At 46.9% G+C, this 25723-nt stretch overlaps 1 protein-coding gene across 26 annotated transcripts in view; it reads right to left on the bottom strand.

Moving 5' to 3' along the window:
• The window catches only part of WDFY4 (WDFY family member 4), a 297261-nt gene that overhangs the window by 237481 nt on the left and 34057 nt on the right, over positions 1–25723 (bottom strand). For 25 of the 26 annotated variants that reach the window (XR_004177002.1, XR_004177003.1, XR_004177000.1 and 22 more), the window contains 10 exons: positions 24650–24764; positions 23416–23522; positions 21200–21334; positions 18455–18644; positions 16866–17055; positions 14938–15095; positions 12954–13406; positions 10465–10569; positions 8367–8557; positions 943–1523 (listed from right to left, as the gene is read on the bottom strand). Coding sequence is in view for 19 of the 26 variants with exons in the window: in XM_021943264.2 (XP_021798956.2) it covers positions 943–1523; positions 8367–8557; positions 10465–10569; positions 12954–13406; positions 14938–15095; positions 16866–17055; positions 18455–18644; positions 21200–21334; positions 23416–23522; positions 24650–24764 (2225 nt within the window). In the remaining 7 variants the exon portion in view is untranslated. Of the gene's footprint in view, positions 1–942; positions 1524–8366; positions 8558–10464; positions 10570–12953; positions 13407–14937; positions 15096–16865; positions 17056–18454; positions 18645–21199; positions 21335–23415; positions 23523–24649; positions 24765–25723 lie in introns of those variants that run through there. The other variant, XM_009214412.3, reaches the window with a different exon arrangement.

Here is a 25723-nt window from a genome sequence, read left to right as displayed (position 1 = left end):
GTTTGTGCAGGAATGCAAGATTAGGAAACCAATTAATTAGCCAGATTAACCCCCCAAAATCATAATTATCTCAGTGTGTGGAGATTTAACATGCATCCTTCTCTACTATCCCCAACACTGAAGTCTGGCAAATGGGGCACTCTGGATAAAAATGCAGTGTCTTAAAAAAAAAAAAAAAAAAAGCAGTGTCTTTCAGAAGGATAACTTACTGCAGTAGTAATGGGTGTTCTGTCATTTATGCTTTAGAGGAATGGAAAAAGATACCAACTGTTGCTGTTGTGTTCTTTCATTTTCCTTCCCACCCCAAGAGGGGTGGGGTAGGGATGGTTCTTTGTGCTCTCTTGCTTTAGTGGAATTCTCTGTTACAGACATGAGAGGAAAAATTTGTTTACTGAGTCTGAACCCATTGAGGTGTCTGGCCTAAGGAAGTAAGGAGAGCAATTGTCTTTGTTAGGGGGTGTAGAAGCAGCAAGAAAGAACAGAAAGAGTTCCATAATTGGGGTGGACACTGTGGTTTGTGTCCTGCAGATCAGAGGATCTCACCCCACCCCTGGCAGCGCCCTGGGGAGGAGATAAAACCTGAGAAGACAAAGGCTGCCTGGCACACCCAGGGATGCCAGGCCCAGGCACCAGGGCTCCCTAGGACAGTAAAGATCCCAAAGGAGAAGGTGAGTATATCAGCAGGGTCCTGCCCTCCCTGGTTCTTATGTGACTTCACAGCATCCTCCAACCCAGTACTGACTCAGATTGAATTTTCTGTCAGCTCCCAAGGTAGAAGAGCGTAGAGTCAGAGATAACTTGATTTGAGGAAGTGGAGGTCACGTGACATTTCTGCACACCCATTCTGTAGCTGAGCCTTCCTACCGACTACACATGCGCAAGACATTAGAGTGAGAATAGGAGACAGAGACGCACTGATGACACACTGGCAGAAGAAGCTACCTCTCCTCCAGGTCTGGCCACTGCTTGAAGTTGCGTTGGGGGTCGCTGCCAGCTTCTCCCTTCTGAGCATCCACAACCGGCCCCTGCGTGGTCCTCAGGGACTCCTTCAGGTCCCCACGCAAGTGGAGGGTGCCGCTGGCCATGCTGTCCAGAAAGCCAAGGATCTGGAGGCAGCTCTGTATCCGGGGTGGGAGTGAGCCGCTGGAGGAAAAGGCAGTGCCCAGCAAATCTGCAAATGGCCTGGCCTTTGTGTCCGCCCAAGAGTGCAGCAGAGCGCCCTCTTCCTCCAGGGCTCCAAAACAGCCCAGCAGGCAGAGGTCCTCAGCCAGCTTCTCAAAGAGCCCATTCCTCCTGAAGAAGTCGTTGTTGACAGGGTCCCAGTGCAGCGCTGCGGACACAGCACAAAGAGTGTACAAAACCAGCTCCAGGGTCTGTCTGGGGGACACTACTCCCCATGCCTGCAGCGGGGGCTCCTGGAGGGAGCCTTCCAGGTCAGAGAGCAGAGACAGCAGCCCGTTGAACCCGCTGGAAACTCTGAAGGCAGCACGGCCCTTGGGGGTCTCCAGGATCCGGAGCAGAGACTGAAACACCAAGCAAATCAAAATGAGTACACTCCAGGAGGTAGATTAACCCTGAGCCCACACACATGCCTGCCAGAGCATCCCACTAGCTCTTCTCTCAAAGCCTTCAGACCAACAAGCTACAGGAAGGATGATTCTGAAACATTGGGATCTCCATATTGTTCCTCTTACGTTTCAGGTTTTCCATGTGTGCCTACTACACTAATCTATAGGGTTGATTTAACTGTCCTGTATTTTGACTTGAATGCATATCCTTCCAGAAAGCTTCTGTCCTGTAGTTCATACTCATCCCAGATCGAGTGCTCACACATCCCCCTCTCATTCCCTGATCAAAACTCTCATCTTACTCTACTGCAGCTACTTGAAAATCATCTCAGCTCTCCACCAGACTGAAGCTCCATGAGATGGGAACCATATCTGGCTTCCTTACTACTGTGGAACACAGCACACACTTAATGACAATTTGCTAAATGAGTGGGATGAACCATCTCTTATACTGTGCAGGAGACACACAATGAAATCCTTATAGAAGCAGCTTGTTATTCCTTATCTCCCTCTCTGTGCAAGCACGGCTTCATCTGTTATATTAGATGAGGGGAAACAGTAAAATGAATCAACTTAAAATGTGGTGTGAAAAGAGTGTGTCAGAAAGACAAGAGAAACCTGCAATCGAATGAAATGCATAGGTATAACACATAGCATAGGCCAAGTGTGCAGAAAGCAATTAGGTCACTGATAGGATACATCATGGAATCCACCACCCTCCAGATCACTGTGAGTTTTACTGGCCAGCCAAACTTTTATTTCCTTCTAAAATCAAACCTTTCTTGAGCGCTTACTTACTTGAGCCCAGTGCATGGTATATACTCTAGGTAATCAATACGTGCTATTGGAAGGAAGGAAGGAGGAAGAGAGAGAGGGAGGTGGGGGCTACATTTAAGCAGTTCTCATACTGTGCTTCATCGAAATGTGAAAAACACATGGAAGATTTTAAATAAGTATTAAAAGCCTATTATTTTTGGTACATATTTATTGATCAGATAAATTGCACTGGACTCCATCTAAAATTCAGGCATTTGGTGTGTTTCCTAGAGAGCGGACAACCTTGAGGGTTCGTTAGTAAACTGCGGAGAGAGGTGTGAATTATTTATCTTTTCAGATATTTAATGCTCTGGTGTGACAGGCAAGGGGATTGTCTGAGAAGGTACAGTTTGGCATCAGTTTCAGGAGGCCTTAGACAAGGTTCAAAGAGAAAAAATAAAAGAGAAACTCCCTATTTGGGGGAGAGGTGATGCTGTGACTTAAATGCCTGGTTTAGGTGACAGTCTGTAATATGACACATGGAAGTTAGTGAAAAAGAGAAAACTGGGAGCTCAGAAAAACAGGTGGGAAGGGACTAGATATTTAAATTCGTTTTAGTTAATAGAAACTTAGTAAAGTTATAGGTCACTATCAAACATGAAGTCATGCACTTTGGGAGCTCCATCTTTTTTGTTTTGTTTTGTTTTTTGTTTTTTTGAGATGGAGTCTTGCTCTGTTGCCCAGGCTGGAGTGCCGTGGCGAGATCGCAGCTCAATGCCTCCCCAGTTCAAGTGATTCTCCTGCCTCAGTTTCCTGAGTATCCTGCTGCATTTCTTAACTGCTGGCACCCTAACCTAACAGTGGTGTTTATTTGAAACAGTAGAATGTGTTTCGACCACTTGGATTTTGTTCTCTAATGTTATATTCCACTACAGGAAACCTGAGCTGCTGGGCGAGTAGTCAGTCTCACATTCCGGGTCAGAGAACACAAGAGGAGCCTGAACTCTCTTAGTGCACACGTGAGGATTCTTTCAAAGATGAAGAAAAGCAGCAGCCAAGGATCTGCGTAAAGGGCTTCCAGGGCCCCATGTATGACATTTCCAGAAATTTAAAAAACAAAACAGATTGCAGTTACTAGGAGAATCTATGAAAGACCAAAGTCCACAATTATATTCAAAATGGACAAATAACATAAAGCGAGGTAGAAAGATTCATCCTTCCCAATACAGGTCAATTGATCTTTTCCCAGTTATAGAAAATGCACTACTTACAGTGGTTAGATCAATGATACCCCACCACATCTCAGAGGGACACTGCGGGGAAATGAACTGTCATTTTGCTCTTTGAAAGAAACCCAGCATCAGGGCCACCCACTAAAGGGGACGGTCAAGTCTGAATCGTGGGAAAGACTTCAGGGAAATTAACTTCCCAGGCCACCTGAAGGACAGGGGCAATGATACTGCTTTCTCCTCCCGAGTGAGGATGTGGCCTAATTCTTTCTGAATTTGGCTGAAAACCCAGAAAAGTTGAACATTTGTAGATGCACCCTCAAAGCGAAGCATGCGAATTGTTGGAGTGGGTTCCTCCAGGATGGTGATACTGAGTGTGCGTTTGTGAAAGCTTATGGCTTAGGCTGGGCAACGCCTTTCCCTGTATAGACAGAGTCATAGCAGCTGCCTGTCCCTGCCCCACCCGGGAGGCTCTGGGGCCAGGAAAGGCTAAGGCAGCTACGCTGCATCTGTGCCTGCCTTGTGTGAGCAACTCACTCCCAATAAAATGTTATTTTTATGGCTGAGTTGGAAACTCACTCCAACCTTGACGTGTGTGTGTGGTTTCAGTCCCTCCTTTCTAATTGATAAACCATACCAAAGGCTGTTCACTGCAATGTGGCACAGCACGAGTCTGAACCTGACCTATGCCTGGTCACGTGACACATGCCATGAAAAGTCAGTCAGTCACAAAGACATCAGGAAATCTTAAGCTCTACAATGTAAACAGATTAAATTTATGTGAGTGCTTTCAATGGCTCTAAGACCTCTAGGAGCTTTGTTTAAGGCAAATGGAATGAATAAGCGCTTCTGTTTGTCACATAACACATGACAAAACAAATATCGGGAAGGGAGAATCATTAAAAAACAAAACTGATCAGATTACAGACAATTGCCTGAGTGCTGGTGATCACTATAAACCCCTCTTCCCCCCAAGGAACTCCCTCCCAATTTAATTGTCCAATTTGATGCCAAATATTGCTCAAAAGAACTCCATCACTCAAAGAGTGTTGAAGCAGATATTTTAAAAAGCAAAGCAACCCAATAATCGCCCTCATTATGATCTGTGTCTCTCAGCGGGTTTGTCACCTATAATTCCTAGATGGTTATTTTCTTTTCCTCCTCTTGGGAGGGAGAGGAAGGAATGGCTGTCCTTAATTGTTGCTTTGTTTGATTTATTAAATTCAGAGTCATTATCTAAAATGGGGGTAATCTCATTAGAACTTAGACCCCGCTATTATTTCTTGGGATGGGGTTAATTTCATATTTGCAGAGTCATAAAGTAAAGAGTCCAAAATCCAATTACAAAGGTTTAATTTCATAGCAACTAAAGAGAAACATTTCTATCATAAAGGAAAATAAATACTTCGCTACTTCGGGAAATGATTTGTCAGGAATGGGGAGTCTAGGAGGAGGGTCTCCATTACTGTCATTCAACTTTGCATGATAATGCATCACATAGGGTTTCCAGTCTGCAGAAGGGAGTAAATTTAATCAGTTGAAGTCAAAGTAATCAGGCTGGGGTTGACACATTTCAAGAAAGGTCAGCGTTAAGCACATTTTCTCATCCTAACTCAGTTACCATGTCATCGTCTCTGAGTTAGTATTCCTCCAGCTTGAATCTATAAAATGGATGTCTGCTGCAAAGCGCTAACTATGTTAGGACTAACAGGATTTATTTCACATTCTATTATTTGTTATTCCTCATAATTTTCCATGTGTCATGCTGGAAGACCGGTGAGGTAATGCAATTAAGCTCAGAGTTGAACAGCTAAATGTATATTAGCAAATCAATCTGAATTTGTGCATAACCCAATCACAGTCCCACCAGCCAAGGAGAGGAAATTCATTTGCTTACATTATTCTTTAACTCAGTTATCATTTGCCAGAATTAGGTGGTGAAGTCACATGTGCTTCAGTGTTGGTATGGAAGCGCCACTGGTATTTGAAGTAACTGCCCGAAGTTGCTTCTCCAGAGTGGCTGGCACACAGGCCACAGGGAAGGGATGCAGAGTGATGGCATGCTGTGAATGCACGTTGGAGATGGGAAACCTTTACAAGAAGGGGCACCCTCTCATCCTACTCAGACACACTTTGTAGAAACAGTCCCTATGGGCAGAGTTGGCTCTTACCTTCTAAAGAGAGAGATCCAGTGAGAAACAATTCACTTAACATCTTTGTTCCAAAGTTTCAGGGGATTCCCATGATGATTTAGAAACAAATGTAGATCTCACATCTGATTCCAGCAAGCCTTCACCACTTGCTCATGTGACTCAGTGGTGGGCGAGTCTGGAAGAGGCACGAGTCCTCCCAACTGCCCCCTAGAGCAGCAGTGTAACAGCCCTAGCCCTTGGAAAACAATGCCAGCTCCTGGGGCCTCCAACTGCCCAGCAATGACTTGGCACCCAGGGAGAAGACAGCACATTGAGTGCAGGCTATGATTTCGTTAAATAAGCTCACCAGTGTTCTTCCCTTATGTGCTCTCTTGAAAACTGATTCTGAAATGATATTGAATCTGTAAAACACCATAACGACTTTACATTACTAATTCTAGAAATTTAGTCCTATTGCCCAAGGACTGACACTCTAATACGATGACTGGGCTGCAGAGTAAACAAAAGGAACTTTCTATGAGCAAAGCAGATCACTCTTTTCTACATTGGACAGAAAAATACTTTTACCTTCCAAGCAAAGTAAAAGCAAAACTTTCCTCTCTGTGGATCTGTTTGGCTTTTGATACAGCACTGTCAGAAACAATTATTCACCCAATAGGAAACCACAATATGACTGGTTAAGACATGCCTTCCCTGTTCCTATCCTATCAGAACATGCCAGTCAAGCTGAACATGGACATATGAAGGAAAATGTACCAAACAGCACAGTGAAGTGGAATGATCTATCAGTTTTCAGTTGCTCGCCTTAGATTCAAACTCAACTTCACCATTTAGCAGTTGTGCAATATTAATTTAGTCAATGAAGCTCTCTGGATGTCTCTCTGCCTTTAACATTAAGAGATTGGACCACATGAATCTGAGGTAATTCCTAGCTCCCGTATTTTCTTTATTTTTGATATATCTCTCCCTTACCCTACTCTCTGCTTCACCCATCCCTCTCAATCTCCTTACCTCAAGTAATCATGGGATTCAAGTGTCTTTCAAAAGATATTTAACTTTCCTTTTTTTGTTTCGTACAAATCACTTTCACTGATTCTATGGCCCTGCAATTAAATCACTGTCTGGGCTCTTGTCATCTGTGAAGCATGATGATTATGGTCATGATACCAGTTTTGGATGGACCACGCAATGCTTTGGCCACACCAATCACTGCTGGCTTAGGCCACATAATAACTGGAACAACTCACATCAATGTCTAACATCGAATGTGCAGAAAAATTAAGTATGATGAACCAAACACCGTTCTTTAAATGTTAGAAAGGTTTTGCATAGAGATAGGCTTAAGTAAGTTAGATTGATGATTGACCTAATTTTGGAAATCAGAGCAACTTTACTTTTTAAAAAATTCACCAACAATCACATATGTCATGTTAATGAAACATGGGCATGTTGGCCAGGCATAGTGGCCCACACCTACGATCCTAACACTTTGGGAGGCTGAGGTGAGAGAACTGCTTGAGGTCAGAAGTTGAAGACCAGACTAGATAACATAACAAGACCCCCTCTGTACAAAGAATACAAAAATTAGCCAAGTGTGATAGCACATGCCTTTAGTTCTAGTTAGCTGGGAGGCTGAGGTGGGAGGATCGCTCAAGCAATCCTTTTAAAAGTCATAAACTCAAAGACAAAAGCAATGTAAAAAAAGGAACAGCAACAAAACTGTGAAAGTTGTAAGGCAGAACAGATGGCAAGAATGATATTTGTTATATGTATTTAACTATTTTAAGATAACTCGACGAATGTTAACAATATTACAAAAACATACACTTACATCTCTGTTGCCCAAACATGATAACCCTGCCTCAATTGTCCCTGTGTGTCCACTGTTTCCACACCTCTGACTGCCTTTTGCTTCTTTTTCACAGCTCACAGGTTCTCTCCCCAGTAAGCCTTCCTCAACCAGGTAAGGCAGCATTGGGCTCTCCTACTTCTGTGTTCCTGTAGCAACCTGCACTTGGTGTCTAACCAATGCATTCATTACACTGCAATGTAACTATTGCTTACTTATTAGCACCAGGCTATGAGCTCCCAGAGGGCAAGGGTTGTATCATAATTGACTATAAGTCCCAGGTACTCTTCATCAGCCCTGGTAATGGGTTAGATGCTCAATAAATGCTGATCGAATCAACAAGGCAGCTACTTGGCCATTGCTGATTTGAGCTGCAATTCCATAGTTTACAGTGTTGTGGGAAGTAGCTGCCTAGCCAGGAAAAACATTTCCTAGCATCCCTTGCATCCACGTGAGTCCTGCCCAAAGTTCTTCCTAAAGAAAATCGGACAGAAAATAACACGTGCCAGTTCTAGGCCTGAATAAAAATGCCTTGTGCATTTCCCCATGGTCTCTCTTCCCTTGTCTGCTGCCCAAGTTAGATGCCCAGGTGATGGTAGTTCCTGAACGACAGTCACCAATCATTTGACTGGACTGTATGTTGGAAAGAAATTTCAAATGTACCAGGCTACTGAGGATGTGGAATTTATTTGTTACAGCACCTGACACTAATACAGGGTACTGCCTACTACATACAGTGGCAAACTGAATTACATGAATACAAATTCTATATCCATAGGAAAACCAATCTCAAAGGAGGACTTGAAATCACCTTCAGGAGATCCAGTTTCAGCTGCAGCTCCCCCTGAGTGGATGAGCACAGAGCACCCACAATGATGCTCATGTACTCCTCGGCGTTGATGGCTGAGAGCTGCTCCAAGATGCTGAGCGAGGCCTCCCGGTAGCACTCCTCGTCCAGGAAGATCTTGATAAAGGGCACCATGCCGTGGTCCTTCAGGACAACTAAGGACCAGACAGACAGAATGCGGCTAGCGCCAGGGGGAACCTTGCCACTTCAGTTTCAATCAAAAGAAAAAGCTTTTTCCTATGATTTTCAAAGTTCATTTTGCTATTTTTTTATGATTCTCTTTTGCTCACTGGTAAATTTTTTGGTAATCCATACCCACCGTTGAAGTGAGAAACAGAAAAAAGAAACTGTAGAACTGTGGATTTGACAAAAAACAAACAAACAAAAAACAAAAAAACTGCTTTCTTCTCCAGTGAGAACCTTATTTAAAAAAAAGAAATGACTAACATCTCCCCATAGGAGATACATTCAAGAAAGGAAAAATAAGTTTAAGAGGTCTATTGTATGACATGGTGACTAAAGTTAATAAGAGTGTCATGAATTCTTGGGGTAAAAAAAGAAAAAAATAGAAATCTAAGTAATAAAAGCTTTAACTAGATCTACCTCTCCCTTGATTTCCTCATAATTTCCTCCCCAGGGCCAATGACAATTTCTGTCTTCTGTCTGCCAAAATTCATATAGAAAGCAAACCACAATTTAAGCTAAGAACACATTTAATTTCTAGATAGTTCCTTGGGGAGAAAATTAAAGAAATCTGACTGGCGGTACATTTTTGTTTAAAAATAATTCCAAGCATTTTTTCCCCAGGATTGATATTGGAGTAATTCATGTGGGAAAAAAAAAAAAAAACTAGGAGGCAACTGGATCCTTTAAATGGTTTGATGGGGATTTGAGCAGACAAGATTTTTCCAATTACAGGCTAGGTACCTCTGACATGGAAATCACCTTGAAAGCCTGTTTAAAAGTAGATTCCTGGCCAGGCGCGGTGGCTCACGCCTGTAATCCTATCACACTGGGAGGCCGAGGTGGGCAGATTGCCTGAGCTCAGGAGCTCGAGACCTGCCTGGGCAACATGGTAAAGCCCCGTCTCTACCAAAAAACAAAATAATAATAATAATAAATTTGCCAGGCATGGCGGCAAGCACCTGTAGTCCCAGCTACTCGGGAGGCTAAGGCAGGAGAATTGCTTGAACCCAGAGGGTGGAGGGTACAGTGAGCTAAGATCATGCCATTGCACTCCAGCTTGGTGACAAAGCGAGACTTCATCTCAAAAAAAATATGTAGATTCCTGAACTCCACCTTGACTGACTATTAATTAAAGGTCTGGATGTGAGCCTAGGAATACACATTTAGCCAGCACCTCCAGGGAACCTTTTACAGGCTAAATGTTAAAGACTCTCTCTCTGCCATAGTGAAATAATTTTTTACATTAGGTATAGTTACTCTACGAAGACCTCAGATAAAGATGCCTAAATCACCAAACCCACTGATATGATGTTGGATGTTGGTGTGTCTATGTCATTTTTTATATATATATATAAAATATATATGCTCATATTATTTTTAAAACCCAGAAGCCAAATGATCTTAGAACACTAAAAGAAAATTTGAATGGATTAAATTGCTAAGTCCATCATGTCTGAGAGCACAACAAATTGCATTCCTTTAAAATGGCTAGCTTTCTTTGCCTGTATTTTACTCTTTGGATCTAAAAAAATTAAAAATCATCTATAGTCAGTGCAGCAGGACACTAATAAATTTCACTTGAAAAGAGGAGAGGGGGCTCTGTGGTCTCATAAATTTAGAAAATGCTAGATTGAGCATAGTCTTTTTGTCATCAACTTTATTTAGCAATCTTAGAGGTAAAAAGTGTCAACAGAGGTACAGTATCTACGAACTTATTGATGATCACTGAACATCGGCCAGGAGAGGGACATTAGCCACAGCTAACGCTGTGTATTGGTTATTCCTTGAGTATAACCTGTGAACACTGCCATAAATAACCAGGAAAGAGTTCATGTTTTACCAAGCAGTGATGAGGCAAACTTGGCACCATCCTTACCTGCATTCCTCACTGAGCCTTTCAGAAGTGTGACTACAGTCTTCAGCATCACACATGTGAGTTCTCTTTCTGGATCCTGAACACCAGGAGTGGATAGTTTGTTTCCTGCCATATTGAAGAAGCAACAACAACAGAAAAATAAGTACATGTGGTATGACCCCAAATCTCTGACTCCAGGTTTCTACCCTCTTAAGGAGATGTGAATATAATGCCTTCATCATAAGGGAATGCGTATCCCAATTGGTACAATAGAAGGCTATTACCCCCTACAGCAGAGTTCTCCATCTTGAGCGCATCAGCATTCCCTGCAGAGCTTATTTTGTTAAAACCCAGAGCCCCATGATGGGTCCCATCCCGAGAATTTCTGATGTAGTAGTTCTTGGATGGGGTTCTATAATTTGCATTTCTGAGAAGTTCCCAAGCAATGCTGATGGGGCTGGTCCAGGGACTGCTCTTTGAGAAGCATTGCCCCAGATGATACACAGAGCCCTGCCTTCTTGATTTTCCTTTGGCCACTTTTACAGTTTGCCATTCATCCTTGGGAGGGATGACTGCCCACTCATTCCTGAGCCATGGGGAAGCTCAAGAGAAACTTGAGTAAAGAGGTGATCCCAGTAGACCCATGAGGGCAAAACCAGATCTCTTTATTCACCTTGAATCTCCGTGCCAGAAAAGTGCCTGACACAAATTGGAAGCTCAATACTTATTTGGGGGAATGAATGAATGAATGAATGAATCAATCAATCAATCAATCAATCAAAATAGAGTTTATAAACCAGGAGACAGAGTATCTAAGAAATAACAAGACACATTTAACAATGGAAAGTACAAAGTAAGACTAATGCATGAGTTCACAAAAAAAGTTCAAATTCTCCTAGGAATGGTCATGGGTCTGGAATTGGATTTAAAAGCAAATTCAATGTTAGGCTGCTGAAAAGAAATACCAGCTAAGACAGAACCAACAAACAAAGAAACTGTGCAGAGACTTCTCATTTAAACACCAAGGAAAGCAGAGGAAGCAATACATTAACTTCATTCATGATAGGATTTAAGGACAGAAGTTACTAAGCAATAGAAGCTAGCTCATAAAATATTGTCCAGGGCTTGGCCCAAAGGCCCAGACGCACAAACCATCCCTTGGGCTCATCCTCCACAGTCCTGATCCTATTTGCAAACACTCCCAGGGAGAAGCTGGGTCCGTCCTGGCCTCTATAAGATGCCTGAGCTCCTCCCTAGGTATCTATCTCAGTCTATGGCAGTAGCACTGGAACTATAGGGACAAGGTGACTGATGTTTCTTGAGCCCCTGTTATGTACCAGGCACAGCAGTGGCTCCTCTTCAGAGATTCCCTTATTAAAATCTCACAGCATTCCAATGATGTCCATCATTACCCTGTTTTACCAAGGAAGACACAGTCCATAGGGGTTAAGTCACTTTCTCAGGATCACTCAGTTTGTCAGTAGCATGGCCAGGATTCCAGCCCTTAGCTGCTTTCCCTCAGAGAGGCCCAGGAAACAGATAGACTGGTGACCTTGGCTTAAGTCTGCAGCAGAATTACAGAAGCAACCAAAGGCTAGAGAGCTCCCTGACCCTTCCAGCCAGTACAGTGGGAGAAGGAGAATTAAAAGAGGGAAGGTAGGCAGAGTAAGCATCCAGATTCTTGTGTCCCAGTGTCCCTCCTCCAGGCTGATTCCCCAGAGAAGCAGGTGTAGAGAGACTGAGGGAAAGACCAGAGGAGCTGGGGAAGGAGTTTCCACACTTAGCTTCCTATTGGAAAGTCAATGGAGATGGGAGTTAAAGACCACCACATAGAGTGACTCCAGCAGGATATATGGTGGGGAGCACAGTGAGGCAGTGCAAGAGCCCAACCCCTGAGCTACTGTGCACCCTCGTGAGACCCTAAAGCCCCAGGGGAGCAGCAGAGGCTATTGGGTTTGAGACTTCAGGGTACAAGGGCCAAGTAGGGGCAAGGGGACATTGCCAAGGAACCACAGGTATACAGCCCAGCAGGGCACCAAGACTCAGCGGGGCGTGCTGGGTCAGTAAGACCCCAGGGAGCTCTCTCCCAGTGGGAGACCACTGAGCCAACAGTGTAAAGTGAACAGAGTGAGCTAGGAAGCCATATAGCAGCAGACCCCAGAAGGGCCCCCAAACCCAAGGCCTCTCTGAGCTCCCATTCCTGAGGAGCTGTCAGACCCCTGCAGTCTCCCTGTCTGTACACCCACACAACATCTAGGGCAAGATATATCTAAAACCTGGGAATTCACAAGCCCTGAGTTAGCCCCAAGTTCACCCATCCCTTTCACTTCTTCATGGGGAAGACTGGGAGGCTGCCTATCTTTTGTGAAGTTGTGTGTCCCAAGCATACCTCCCCAGTGACATGGGCATGCTGACTTTCTGTTACATTTGATGGGCAGCCAGGTTGGCCCAAAGACCAGACCTGGCTGACACTGACCCCTGCCCATCCCTCCTGATGCGCCCAGTGGCACCTGACTTCCTCATGATCTTGGCTTGCTTCCGAAGTTGTGCCAGCAGCAGGCCCAGGAGCCCTGAGTCCCGGAAGATGTCGGTGAAGAGCGGGTCCCCACCAGCAATGCTGAGGATGCTCTGCAGGGCCATGAGAGTGCAGGACGGCCCAGGGCTCTCCTTGATCAGATGCTGCACCTTTCGCAGAATCTCATGAGGCACGTAGTGCAGCTCGAACACCAGGGCCTCTAGGAGCTGGAAGAAGTGTGCCTGCACTGGGGCCGGCTTCAGGGGCATGATCTCTACAAACTGCGAGATGGGCTGCAGGGTCCACTCCAGTAGGAAGAAGTTTCGAGCATTCCAGGCCCACATGGTCCTGATGGCCAATAAGACTTGTATGCAGAGGCCAGAGTCACTGGCTTTGTGGAAAACATTCTGTAGGACCTGGAAGGCCTGAAGATTCTTAACAGTCACCCCTGAGGAGGAAAACAAGAAAGATATTGCAAGTCATTTCTCCTGTCTGTGTCTACAAATAGATATTTTCATTACTAAGAGAACATGCCATTTGAAGTTTCTGTGTTCTAACTCCTATGGGCACATGTCCACCAGAAGTCCAGAAAAGTCAGCCACCTGGGGTGTGAAGAAGGCTGATGCGGCGTGGTCCAAGATGCACTCAAACTGTGGCCACTCTGAACTGATGTGTGCCATAAAGGTCAAGTACACATTAGATTTCAAAAAGATAATACAAAGGAAACGATGCAAAACATCTTGTTTACAATTATTTGTATTGACCATATATTGAGATGGTAATATTTGGGATATATTGAGTTAAATAAAATATATTATCAAAAATAATTTAACTTGTTTCTTCTTATTTATAGTTAAAAATTACATTTAAAATGATATAATGTGCCTTGCATTGTATTTCCATTGGACAGCATTGGGCTAGGAGGATTGGTTTCAGTGATTAAAATCAAAAGATGTTGGAGATTACTAGCAAAGTCAGTTTTGTTTCTAGACAAGCTGACAAATAACTACACTTTCCTGACCCCCCCTCCACCTTTTCCTCCAGCTTGAAGGTTAAGCCTCATTCTCTCTCCCCCAGGAGACACTTTGTCAGAAAGCTCCCTGCCTCCAGCCTTCTCTGCCTCAGATACCAGAGATGTTTGTGAAACTCCTCTCTGATTCAGGCACTCCCCTAAACCATGTCTGCGCCCCTATGTGTTACTGCATCCCGTCCAATGGCATCCAATGGCCCTTCTCAACCTGAACCCTACAGCACTGCAGCGTCCCTGCCTGTATTCTGTAGAAGCTCTCACTGCCCAGACTCACCCAGCCATCCAGGCCACCATTTATTCCCCAGACTGTCATTTCTGCCTTTAAACTTTCTCCCTTCATTTCAACCTAGACAACCCACACTTAGCCTTGAAAACCCCCTCTGGCAGGCTCTCTGTTCGAGGTTTCCTGTCTGAGCTGGGTCATGGCTGTGCCTGATGCATTTCTTAGCCGATTCTCCAGCAGACTAGGGTTCAGGGACATGTGACAGTCTCTATAGAGGACTTTTAAGGAGCAGACAACTGGCTTGTTCACACTGGCACCTAGCGTGGGGCAGAGTGCCTGCCACACAGAAACTATCCGTGCCTGCTAAATGAGTTCATCAATCAATCAATGTCTCAGAGTACTGAGAAGTCACTGACTCTGAGCCCGGATGGCTGCTTTAGGGCCATCAGTTCCCATTATATAAGCAAATGTTGCAGAGGAAATCACACCAGGGGTGAAGGAGAGAACTAGAGGCTGCCTCCGTTATTTGAGAGAGTCTTTGCCTTTATTAAGCAATATTTCCACTAAGTCTCATGGAAGACATTCATTATCTCCCCAAAGGTTGTGACAGAATCAGAGCTTACTGCACCATTGAAAGGTATGCAAAGAATCAGGAGAAGACCCTCTGTAGCCTTCTCAGGGCTCAGCACTCACTCTTCCGGTCACCCAGACACAAGAAGGACCCACCAGATGCCTCGTGATGAAATTTGAAGCCTTCAAGCTGAGGGTAGGTGACGCTGTCAAACACCTTCAGCTCTGACCTGCCGCAGGTCGTCAGCCACACCACCAGCCCAAGGAGCTCCTCCAGCTGCGGGTCCACTTCGCTCTGGGTCAGCCCATCATACCTGGGGGACAGACGAGGCCAGCTCCCTGTACTTCCTGGATGGAGCAGCCACATGCATGCATGGTGCTCTTGAGGAGACAGAGGCAATGGGGATCTACAAGCTGGGGAAGACCCCACAGGTCTGCACCTGAGGCAATTCAGAGGCAAGGGAGCGCCCTGGATAAACACCACTCTGCAGATGTCAGTCTTAGATCCAAAGAAGTGCATTTGGAACCTGTGAAAAGCTATGCCATCTGCTCACAGGAAGGTCACTTCCCATGACTGAACCCCCAAAAGACATGTGCTTAGGGCATCAGCAGATCAGGGCACCTCCCAAATGAGAGATGTAATACAATAGTTCAACATTGCAACAAAACGGTGTGGGAAATAGTCGGACTTCCTTGTGCTTATTTAAAGGTTGAGTGTGGCTTTCGTATTTTAATTATGGGCGGGTAGGCTGTCCTGCTCCTCTTATGGAGAAGGGCATCTCAAGTCTTATTCCAGCCCTGCCATTTCCAGAGGAAAAGTGTTTGCAGTGTGACTTCAGTTAAGGCAGAAAGGAAAGCCAATGAGCCCACATGAGACCTTCTTGGCACTCCCTGGAACAGGTTCCTGTCCCCTCTCCTGCCTTCCACAAGAAGTCTAGGGAAAACTCAACACCCAATGAATCAAAAATTTGTTCAGGAAATGCTATGACACAGACCTCCGTGGGGATCATAGTCAGCTGGTCACAGCCCAGACCAATGCAAAACGTGAGGTGCCCAGAGGGGCATTTACGCTTAGTGTTCCTTTAGAGGAAGGTGCTAGGGTATTGCCATTTAATCACATCCTTCTGGACACTCGGTGGACCAAGGGACTTTGGCCCCCTTATCCAAGTCACCGCATGTAGGCTCAAAGCCTGGCTCTGTAGCGAAGTGTGTGAAGTGCGGTAGTAGATGTACCCCTCAGAGGAGAAAGGTGTCCCATACTCGCCCAGCAAAGCCCAAGGGAACGTACATGGCCTTGCCCTGAAGCAGCTTCCCCAAGATCAGTGGAGGAGCTTGGGCCATCAAGGCATTTCTTTGCATCCCTTGCTCTCTCTAATCCCTGGACCCCACTCGAAGATGATACAGGAAGGCAGAATGGAAGGCAAGGAGGAGCCAGCCCAGCCCCTGCTGAACGGTGTCTGAGCTTGGGTTTCCCATCTTTCAAGGATTTGAGAAAGAGGTAGTTCACTTAGGAGTTGATCCCAGAAAACACCAGTAGGAGACAGGCCACGTGAAACAGGGAAGGGAAGGAAACCAGTCCAAGAGCATTAGCAAGCAAGCGCCTCATGGGGCCACTGGAGATAATCCGTCTGGGGAGCTCTGGAGGCCACGCAGAGCAAGCCCACCCAAAGGCAGCTGTGCTAGGTATGCACCCATTGGCTCCTTCAGCCATTGGTGAACAGCTGGTCCTGAGGGTGATTCATTTCCAGACCTTTCCAGTCCTCCAAGCACACAGGCAGGGCAGCTTACAGCAGTGCCAGAAGCCCTCCAACAGATGGGGCTTCTGTTTGGGTTCTGACTGGGGAAAATCAGGCCAACAAGCATGCAGGTGACAGGTGCCTACAAGTAAACTTTGTAAAACTACTGATTCTCTAAAGAAGTGGTCCCCATGCCTGTCTGCACAATGAATCACTTTTTCAAATAAGAGGTCTCTCTGGCCATGCTCTGTGGAGCTCTATCTATTTTTCTCCAAAGCACCCCAGGGATTCCGAAGACTGAGGCTTTGGTGGTCCTGTGCTCTCCCCGTACCAAACACAGCCACTTACCGAAGTAACACTTTGAGCAGCAGAGGATAGCCCTCTGAATTCTCAAACTCCAGGAACAGAGCCGAGGAGATGGGGTAGGAGTCCTTCACAAATCCCAGGATCAGGCTTACAGCCTCGCTCACCTCAGGGGCGGGGAGAGTGTCCGTGAGCCTGGAGAGGTTCTGGAGGGACAGCCTGACACAGTCTGTCGCTGGAGGAGGGAAGCACAGGAGAGACCTGCTGAGCTTGGAAGCAAGAGCTTTCCTGCCATGGTCGACCTACCTCCCCTACTCCAAACAATATGTCAAGACATGAATGGGAATTAATCCAAAACATGTTCTGCTGGCTCTTGGATCAAGAAGACTGCCCCAGAGAAAGTGCTACCCTGACAGCCACACTCTGCAAGCCCAGCAGGTGGCACAGGAGAGGAAGGCAGTCCCTCAGCCCTCTGTCCCTAATTCTCAGCAAGAGGGAGAGTCCAGGTCCATTAGGTAGTGAGATGTAAAATGCAAGACCTGAGCTCATCTCAGATCTTAACGAGGTAGTGCTGGGGCTGAGCAGAAATCAACTTGATGAAAAGTGCAGGGGAGGATGTATGAACGTGTGAGGAGGCAGCGGGTGAAAAGATGGGGTGCTTTGGATACTGAAGAAGCCGGAAGATTGGAACACTGAAGTGTGGCCCACAGAGAGGAAGGAGGGTGTGGCCCATTCCTAGGAGGCAGGCCATGGGGCTTACTGGCTACCCCACCAGAGTGGTGTGGAGCCAGGGGAAGATTTGAGTCTGAAAAGAGAGGTCATCAGATTTGCATTTGGATGGGTCACTGTTTTTAGAAATCTCTCATTGAGAGAAGCCTCCTCTGAGTACTGGGGAAGCCAATCCAGTGGATCAGAAAAAGTACCTATGAGAACTCGAGATAATGCAAGCTCAGCTTCTCAGCTGCGAGGACTCAGAAGAGCCCCAAAGAATCACAACAACCCAGTAAGATCAGCAGTATTATTATCCCCATTTTACAGATGAGAGAACTGGGGCACCCCAATGGTTAAGTGCCTGAGATCACTCAACTATGAGGACAGAGCTGGAGTCCAGTCCTGGCTGTCTGGCTCCAGAGTCTTTGGCCTTATCCCCTACACATAGTTCCCAGGGTAAAAATGAGGGTGCTGGAATCAGGCATTTTTAAGTTTGAAAGTGCATTCTCTTCCTCACTAGCTGAATAGCCTTGAAAAATTCTTCTACTGCTCTTAATGTCTATTTTCCCCATTCCAAAATGGCATTAATAGCTATCTCAAAGAAACAAGCAAGATAGTGTACAAACAGGCCCAGCACAGTGTCTGATGGGTAGTATGTGCACAGTGAGATCCTCTTTCCCTCCTCCCTCCAATGGAGCAGCAAAATGAACAAGAAAAGCACTTTCATGAAGGGAGCCAAGCCATGTAGAATTATCTACTGGACATGGCTGCTCATTCTTCTCTTCTTTGGTCCCCAAATTCTATACAGAGGCTGCAAGAGCATCCCAGGTCTCATTGTAGAAAGTGGGCCCTCAGCCTTTGCTCTGAGTTCAAGGGAAGCCCTTGCGTGGTCCACAGCCCACACCTAGTCTCCCGGGCCATACCCTGCAGGTACTGGATGATGCTGAGGTTCTGGGCCTTGGAGATTGCCCTTAGCACGCAGAAGGTGGGTTCCTTCCAGAAGCAGCAGCTGTGCTCCCGAAGGCAGGTCGTGGCAATCAGCAGAGACTGCAGCTCACTTCCTGAGAGGAGTCCATCCAGGCCCTGAGAGTCACTGCAAATATTGAGCAACATCTGAAAAATAAGAAGATAAACAGCCAATGAGACCTGGTTAGGAAGTCTCCTTCCTGGGATGGATTTGTTCCCTACTTCTCTGGAGCACTGATGGGCATGTCTCAGTGGGAAGGACAGGATTGAATGGGGTCACCCTCTACCCCAGACCAGCAGGGTCAACAGAGCCCCTACGAAAGGGTGGCAGGACCTGGGGCTCAAATCTGATGGCATCAACCGTCTACAAATAATTGTTATCCCTTCCAAATCAGAATAATAAAGAAGTAATTGACTTTGTGTGTTTTTAATGGGGATACCAAAAAGTGTCACCCACAATTAAGGTATAGAATTAACAGGCCCCTGTGCTATTTAAAAAGGGAAGTGTTTCAGAATTATTTGTTGACACTCAGACTCTACTTCTCCATGAGACCACGAGGGTGAGCATACAACCTCCTAACTGGGTTCCTTGTTCCTGCCAATCCCTTTTCCTAATGGCTAACAGAGGGACTTGCAAAACCTCCCTTTCCACCTGGGATAAAATCCCAGCACCATAGCAGGGCCCATAGCATCCTGCATGGACTAGCACTGCCTTCTCACTCACTTTATCCACTGCAGCTCTCCCCTGGGCTTTTGGTGGTCCAACAGGACCTGCTGCCAGTGTGGCAAATATCACAAGCTCCTTCCATGGGAATGAAGGCATTTGCCTCTTCTAGTCTGATACATAGAGAAGCTGGGCATCATGGACCACAGCTGCAGGTCCCATTTCCCTGCCTCTCTTGCAGGTAGGTGTGGCCATGTGACCAAGGTCTAACCTGTCCCTGGGCTTGCATGGCCATTTCTCTGCTCCTCTCCACTTCCTCCACTCCACCAGGCCAGGCTACCTCCTCGGACCCTGACAACCCTCAGCTCTCTGGTTACATGCCATGCCCTCAGAATAGACTCCACTGATTCTCTCATACAAATCAGGGCCTCTTGCCATCATTGCCCAACACACCTTTGGCTTTACCTACATAGCACTTAAAAACTTGCTGACTGCTGCTCTGCTGCTTGGGCAACAGAGCAAAGCCTCATCTCTATTTTTTTACTTGCTAATTACACACCTATTCCTGGATTGTTTACCCCTTGTTTGGCTTCTTCACCCTTCTGTCACCTTTCAAAGTGAAGCCCTATGCTTGCTGCAGTAACCGTCTGTCTGGCATAGAGCTGCGCACAGTAGGGGCTCCATATATTTTTGTGAAATGAAGAAACAGAAACCCTTGAGCAATGCAGGTATGGTCTATTCCCTGTGGCACACATTCTGTCCAATACCTAGAAGACCTCAAAGACAGACCCTGCACCACTTCCCTTCAGGGCACCTAAAAGCCACACAGTAAACATTTGTGAAAGTGCCTGGTGCAGCGTCCTGGCCTCCACTTAGAATATGATTAACATAAAAGCAGATGAATCCTACATTTCCACAAATGCAACTCAGAGGGTAACCCACCGTTAATGGAACCTGCCAGAACTCATGCACTACCCTCTGGAAATGAAGAATGGACTTGGGAATTCATCTAATGTGGATGCCAATTGGACATGTGTGTACCATGGACAGCTGCATTTGGGACTTCACTGAACAGTCACAAGCACCTGCTCTGTGTGAGACATTGCAGACACTGGACACACAGCAATGGGCCCCACAGTCCGCCATATCCTCCTGGGCCACACGGTCCTCCGTACCCTCCCCTGCAAGCTCAGGGAGCAGGAAGAGTTATCTGGAGAGCTCAGCATGTCAGAAGCTGAGAAAGCAGAAACTGCCCGGAAGTGGGCAGGGGAAAGAAGTGAGAAGTTAGTCAGTCAAACAGAAGAGGAAAGACGGGGAATGAGAGAAGGACATTGCATTTGATGCTTAGAGGCCTGAGACGTCTTCTGAGAGGAGGGAAGAGGCACCAAGAACACGTAAACTCAAGTTTACTCAAGGGTGCCAATCCCAGCCCCATCCAAGACCTCTATGACCCCAGACCTCATGCTCACTCACCATGCCTCAATTTGTATGGGCCCAGGATTACAGCACTACTCACATTCTGGGATGGCAGAGAGTACTCCTGGAGGTGACCCGTGTGAGACTGTGGCACAGGGGTGTATACAAAACTTACACTTAGAAAATTTTGGCTACTGTTTTGCTACTGGGGCAGACTGTGCTTGTTAACAGAGGAGAAGGGGCTGGAGAGGAGGTTCCAGATCCCAGGGAGGATGGGCAGGACTCGAGAATGCAGACTGGAGGAGGGGAGCTGGATGGGTGCAGGGAAGCCAAGTGCAGGGACAGGGGACCACGTTTCTGGGAGACAGCAAGGGAGGGGACAGTGCTATAGGGACACAATGAGGTGAAGGGAAGAGGAGGCAATTTATTTTCCAACCATGCAGGCCATGCAGAGCATGAGGGAGGTGAGGGGGAGGGGAAGGGAAGCTTAGACCCTCTGGGAGAACAGAGGAGTTCAGGAACCAGGGCTGAGAAAGATAAAAGCATCTCCGGGAAGCATTGAAGAGTCTGTCCCCGAAATGAGGTTTTGACCCAGGGAGTTGGAGACCCTCTTCGAACTCACCTGCACGAACATCCTTTGAACTTGAAGATCACTCTCAAAAAGCTCGTCTTTGTCCAGAGGAAAGACAAAGAAGAGGTAAAGGCACTGTAGGAGCAGGGCTGGAAGCCCAGACTCAGCAACCCTGCCCAGCGTCTCCTGCAAGAGAAGAGCACACGTGACCCCGGGCAGCAAGGCAGCAGAAGCAGGTCAGCCCAGACCCAGGATCAGGCCCCTGCAGCCATTTCAGTGAGGCCGTGGGACAGTCCCTCTGGGCTCCAATCATCAGGTGTGAAATGCTGACAACCAGAGGATGCACCTAGGGTGGCTATGAAGATTAAGTTTATATAAAGTGCCTACTATGTGCTCCATAGCTCCTTTATAAGATTCACAGAGGAAGGAAGGAAGGAAGGAAGGAAGGAAGGAAGGAAGGAAGGAAGGAAGGAAGAAAGGAAGGGTGGAAAGGAGGGAAAAGGGGAGGGACTGTATAAATTAGAATATAACAGCTTCCTAGCAAATCATACTGGGTGACTGTGGCCCAGGGCCTCATGATTAAGAAGGGAAAGCAGTCCAGAGGTGAAGTTGATAATATGTGTGTGAACAACAGTGGTGAGGACCTAATCAGGCCCCTCCCCACCCTCTCATCTAGATCCCAGACAGGTCTCGTCAAGGTCCAAACAGCACAATAGGTGATGACTGACAATCAGACAGCCAGCAACTCAACTAAACAGCTCAGGGCTGCCAGACAGAGGTCAAGAGGACAGGAAGTCTGCAGAGATGGAGACCAGCCTGCCAGGAGCTTCCTGGGATCTTTCTTCCTGGGGCTTTGCCTGCAGCTCCACCAGGATTACTGCAGCTGCACCCTCTGTGTGTGCATGTGCGTGCATGTGTGCATGTGTGTGTGTGCGCATGTGCGTGCATGTGTGCATGTGTGTGTGCACATGTGTGTGTGCATGCGCACATGTGAGCACCTGTGGGGTCAACCTATGGAATGCTGTCCATGCAACTTCCCACTCCATTGGTTAACCTGACAGACATGATGGGGAAGTCAGAGAAAGAGAAGGACGAATGTATAATCTGGGCCAGGATCAGGACTAGACGCAGGCTGCTAGTCCTAGCCTTGGCCGGAAGGGTTTACAGTGCAAGATACTGTCCTCCATGTATTTGACACCTTGTTAACCTTGACCCCCTCAGGGCAGCTCTCCCTGTCCTTCCCCTACCTCACTCCCAATGCATCATGCACAGGCAATGAAAAGCAAGCCCTTAGGTTGATGTGTCACCACTTAGACTGCAGAGAGTCCTTCCCCAGGGGCAGATGTGATGAGCCCTCGTGCTATGCTTCAGGCCGCTGTGCCTGACAGTGGTGCAGGCAGTTTACCTGAAGAAGAGTCAGGAGGTCCCCCCTTCAGTTAACTTCCCAGATCAGGTACCACCCCCTGGCCCCAGACAAGGGCTGTGTGATATGCTCCTATCACCCCTCCAAGCATGGCTGCAAATGCCCATCTCATGTCTGGGTTCATCTAGTAAAGTAGCTTTGGAACTGGGTAGCAGGTAGAAACTGGAAGAATTTGGAGAAGTTACACTGAGGGCAGCAGCCACCCTTGTTCCCTGCTGTGTTCCTGGCACGCGGTGGGTATGGGTGGGAAAGGAAGAAAGAGGACAGCCCTTATCTCTGGGCGAGGGTAGGACAGGTACCTACAGGGCACGTCGTTCAGGCTGACTGTAACAGGAAGAAATAAAGAACAGTGGCTCAGAGCATGGCTTCTGGAATCAGACAGACTGCAGGTGCACAGCGTAGGTAAGCCCACATTCTCATCACTCACTGGTATCACCGTGATCTGACTCATAGGGTCCTTGGGAGGATTAACTGATATGTCTGGGACACACCCAGCCTTGCCCCACAGGTAGGAAATAGTCAATAAACATCAGCCGTTATCAATCCCACACTAACCCCAGAAAAGAGGTGTTATTACCCCCAATCCTAAAATTAGAAATGCAACCAAGGGGCAGAAAGGGAAAGCAATCTGGCCACAGTTACATAGAGCTTGTCAAGTGGGAAGGTGGAAATTTCAGACTCTGAAGTCCATGTTCTACACCAGAAGGGGAGGAGGGAGGAGAAATAATAAATCTGTTTTATGAAACGAATGACCCTTTTGGGACATGCCACCACTCTGTGCTCGACATCCCTCTGCACCTGGATGAGCAGTGCCCAGGGCAGAGGCCGATGGCCTGAAACTCACCGAGTCTGTCCCCGTGAGCACGTACACTGACTTCAGGAGCAAGTGGCCATCCTGATCCATGTCCCCCTTCCACCACAGCAACTGTCCAGCTGCCAACCGAGCTTGCTCTGGAAGAAAGTGTCACCAGCAGGGCATACAACGACCTGCCCACCCAGCTTCCCCTCCATCCAGGGCCCCCTCTTCCCAGGAGATGTGCCTGAGCATCTGTAGAGGACTTCGGCATCTTTCCTACACATCCCCAAGGCCACCTGCGTCTCTACCAAACGTTCCACACCTTGCCAGACTAATCTCCTTGGAAGACAGCCTTTTTCGTGCCACCGTCCCTGTTTAGCAACCATCAGTGGTTTCTGATTGCCAATGAGTGAGAACAAGCTCCTTGGCTATCAGACTCCCCACAACCCAGAATCTTCCCCTACTTCCTGGATCACACAGTCCCTTATGTTGCAAGAATTCCTGAAATCTATATCATGCTGAGCAATTTCTTCCCCTTAGAATTTCCTCCTGACCCTCGGCCCTCAGCCACTGTGAAATTCTGCCCTGCCTCCAGGGATCAGCGCACATGAGGGGAAGAATGCAAGTCAGGAGGCCCCACAAGAGATGCACACTTTGGCCTCTGTATCTTTTCAGGACCAAGAGCTCCACTGAACACACAGGTGCATCTTCAATCCTAGCACTTCCTCTGAGACACCATGGTCCCCTGTGTGTTGTGTGTGTGTGTCTGTGTTGCAGTGTTTCTGTGTGTGTGTGTGTGCCTATATGTATCTCTGTGTGTAGCATGTTTCTGGATGTGTCTGCATGTGTAGAGTGTGTGTCTGTGTGTAGTTTCTGTGTGTGGTCTCTGTATGTGTCTGTGTGTGTAGTATATGTGTGTGTGTCTCTGTATCTCTGTGTGTCTGTGTGTATCTGTGTATAACATCTGTGTGTAGTGTCTGTGCATGTGTAGCATCTGTGTGTAGTGTATCTGTGTGTCCATGTATAATGTATTGTGTGCAGTGTGTGTGTTTGTTTGCCTATGTCTGTGTCCCAGAAGTAGCAGAGCTCCCTGACCCCTCTTCCCTCCTCCTGCGTTTCCATTGGCCCCCAAGGCACTCAGTGGCAAAGTGGGGCCCACTTCTCTTTGACAGGCAACACTGTAGCTCCACGTGAAAGCAGAGAGGGGCCAGAGAGACCAGGGAGGGTGTGCAGGGCTGCACTGCTCTCTGTAGAGGATCTGCCAGCACCTCCGTACTCTTACCCGCAGGCTTCCCAACAAGGGCCTTCTGGAGTTGCTGGGCAAGCTGGTCAGACACATCTTCAGCCAGCCTCTGGAGACTGGGAAAGCAGATGATCCCCACGGAGTGTTCCCAAGCCTGAAGCAACAGATGGGACTTGGTCAGAGATGGCAATGCCACAAGCAGGGCATGAGCACCACCCGCCATGCTGCCCTTCACCGGCCCAAGCTGACAGCTCGACTTCCTTTACCAGGTGCATACAAAAGGCCACCACGATACTCACCCTCACAGCCTCAACCACCATCCCTACACCAATATGTCCAGATTCTCTAACTGCCCAGACATCCCCTTCAACACGAGCCCCTAAGACCTCAAACACACAGAGCCCAGTCCACCGCCTCCCCCACAGCTTGCTGCATCTGGTATCAGTGGATGGCCCTGCCAGGCGCCCGCTGTCCCTGTGGGAGAACCAGGACTGCCTCTCCAGATTTCTCCCTTCCTCGGCCTTCATCCAGCCCCTCCTGTTGTTCCTCATATACAGTTTCAAATTCTGTATAGATATCCCAGTTTTAGTCATTCAATTACTTCCTTTAGATAAATTCCAAAAAGTGGGCTTGCAAGTTAAAGGGTGTGCTTTTATTTTCTAGTACTTTGGTACATATTACTAACTCGGCTTCCAGACAAAGTTGACCAGATGAGACTCTCCAGGCCTCCCGTGAGCAGACAGGTTTCTCCACACCCTCGGCAACACTGAGCATCGCTGTGCTCTTTCATCCTTAATGAAAAACTTCAGAAGCGAAAAAATATCTCATCTCAGTGGCAGCCTTTTGATTCCTAGGGTGGATAACCTTTTTTCAGGTTTCTTGATTGCCTGTTTCTTTTCTTACCCTACAACTTTATTAGGGATTTTACTATTATTTATTTAAAAGAGCTCTTTGTACCTAAAAAATGTTAGATGGGCCATAATATAACTTCAGTTATTTTGAGTTTGTCATTTTGTCTTTTAATTTGCTGTTGTTTGGTTTTGCTACACAGAAATCTGAAATTCCCATGAAATCGAATTTCTCAATCTATTCTTAAAATTTCTGGCTTAGTTC

Source organism: Papio anubis, chromosome 11, assembly GCF_008728515.1.
Source record: "Papio anubis isolate 15944 chromosome 11, Panubis1.0, whole genome shotgun sequence".
NCBI lineage: Eukaryota > Metazoa > Chordata > Mammalia > Primates > Cercopithecidae > Papio > Papio anubis.
Note: the sequence above shows the minus strand (reverse complement) of the source record. Positions and strands in the feature narration are given on the sequence as shown.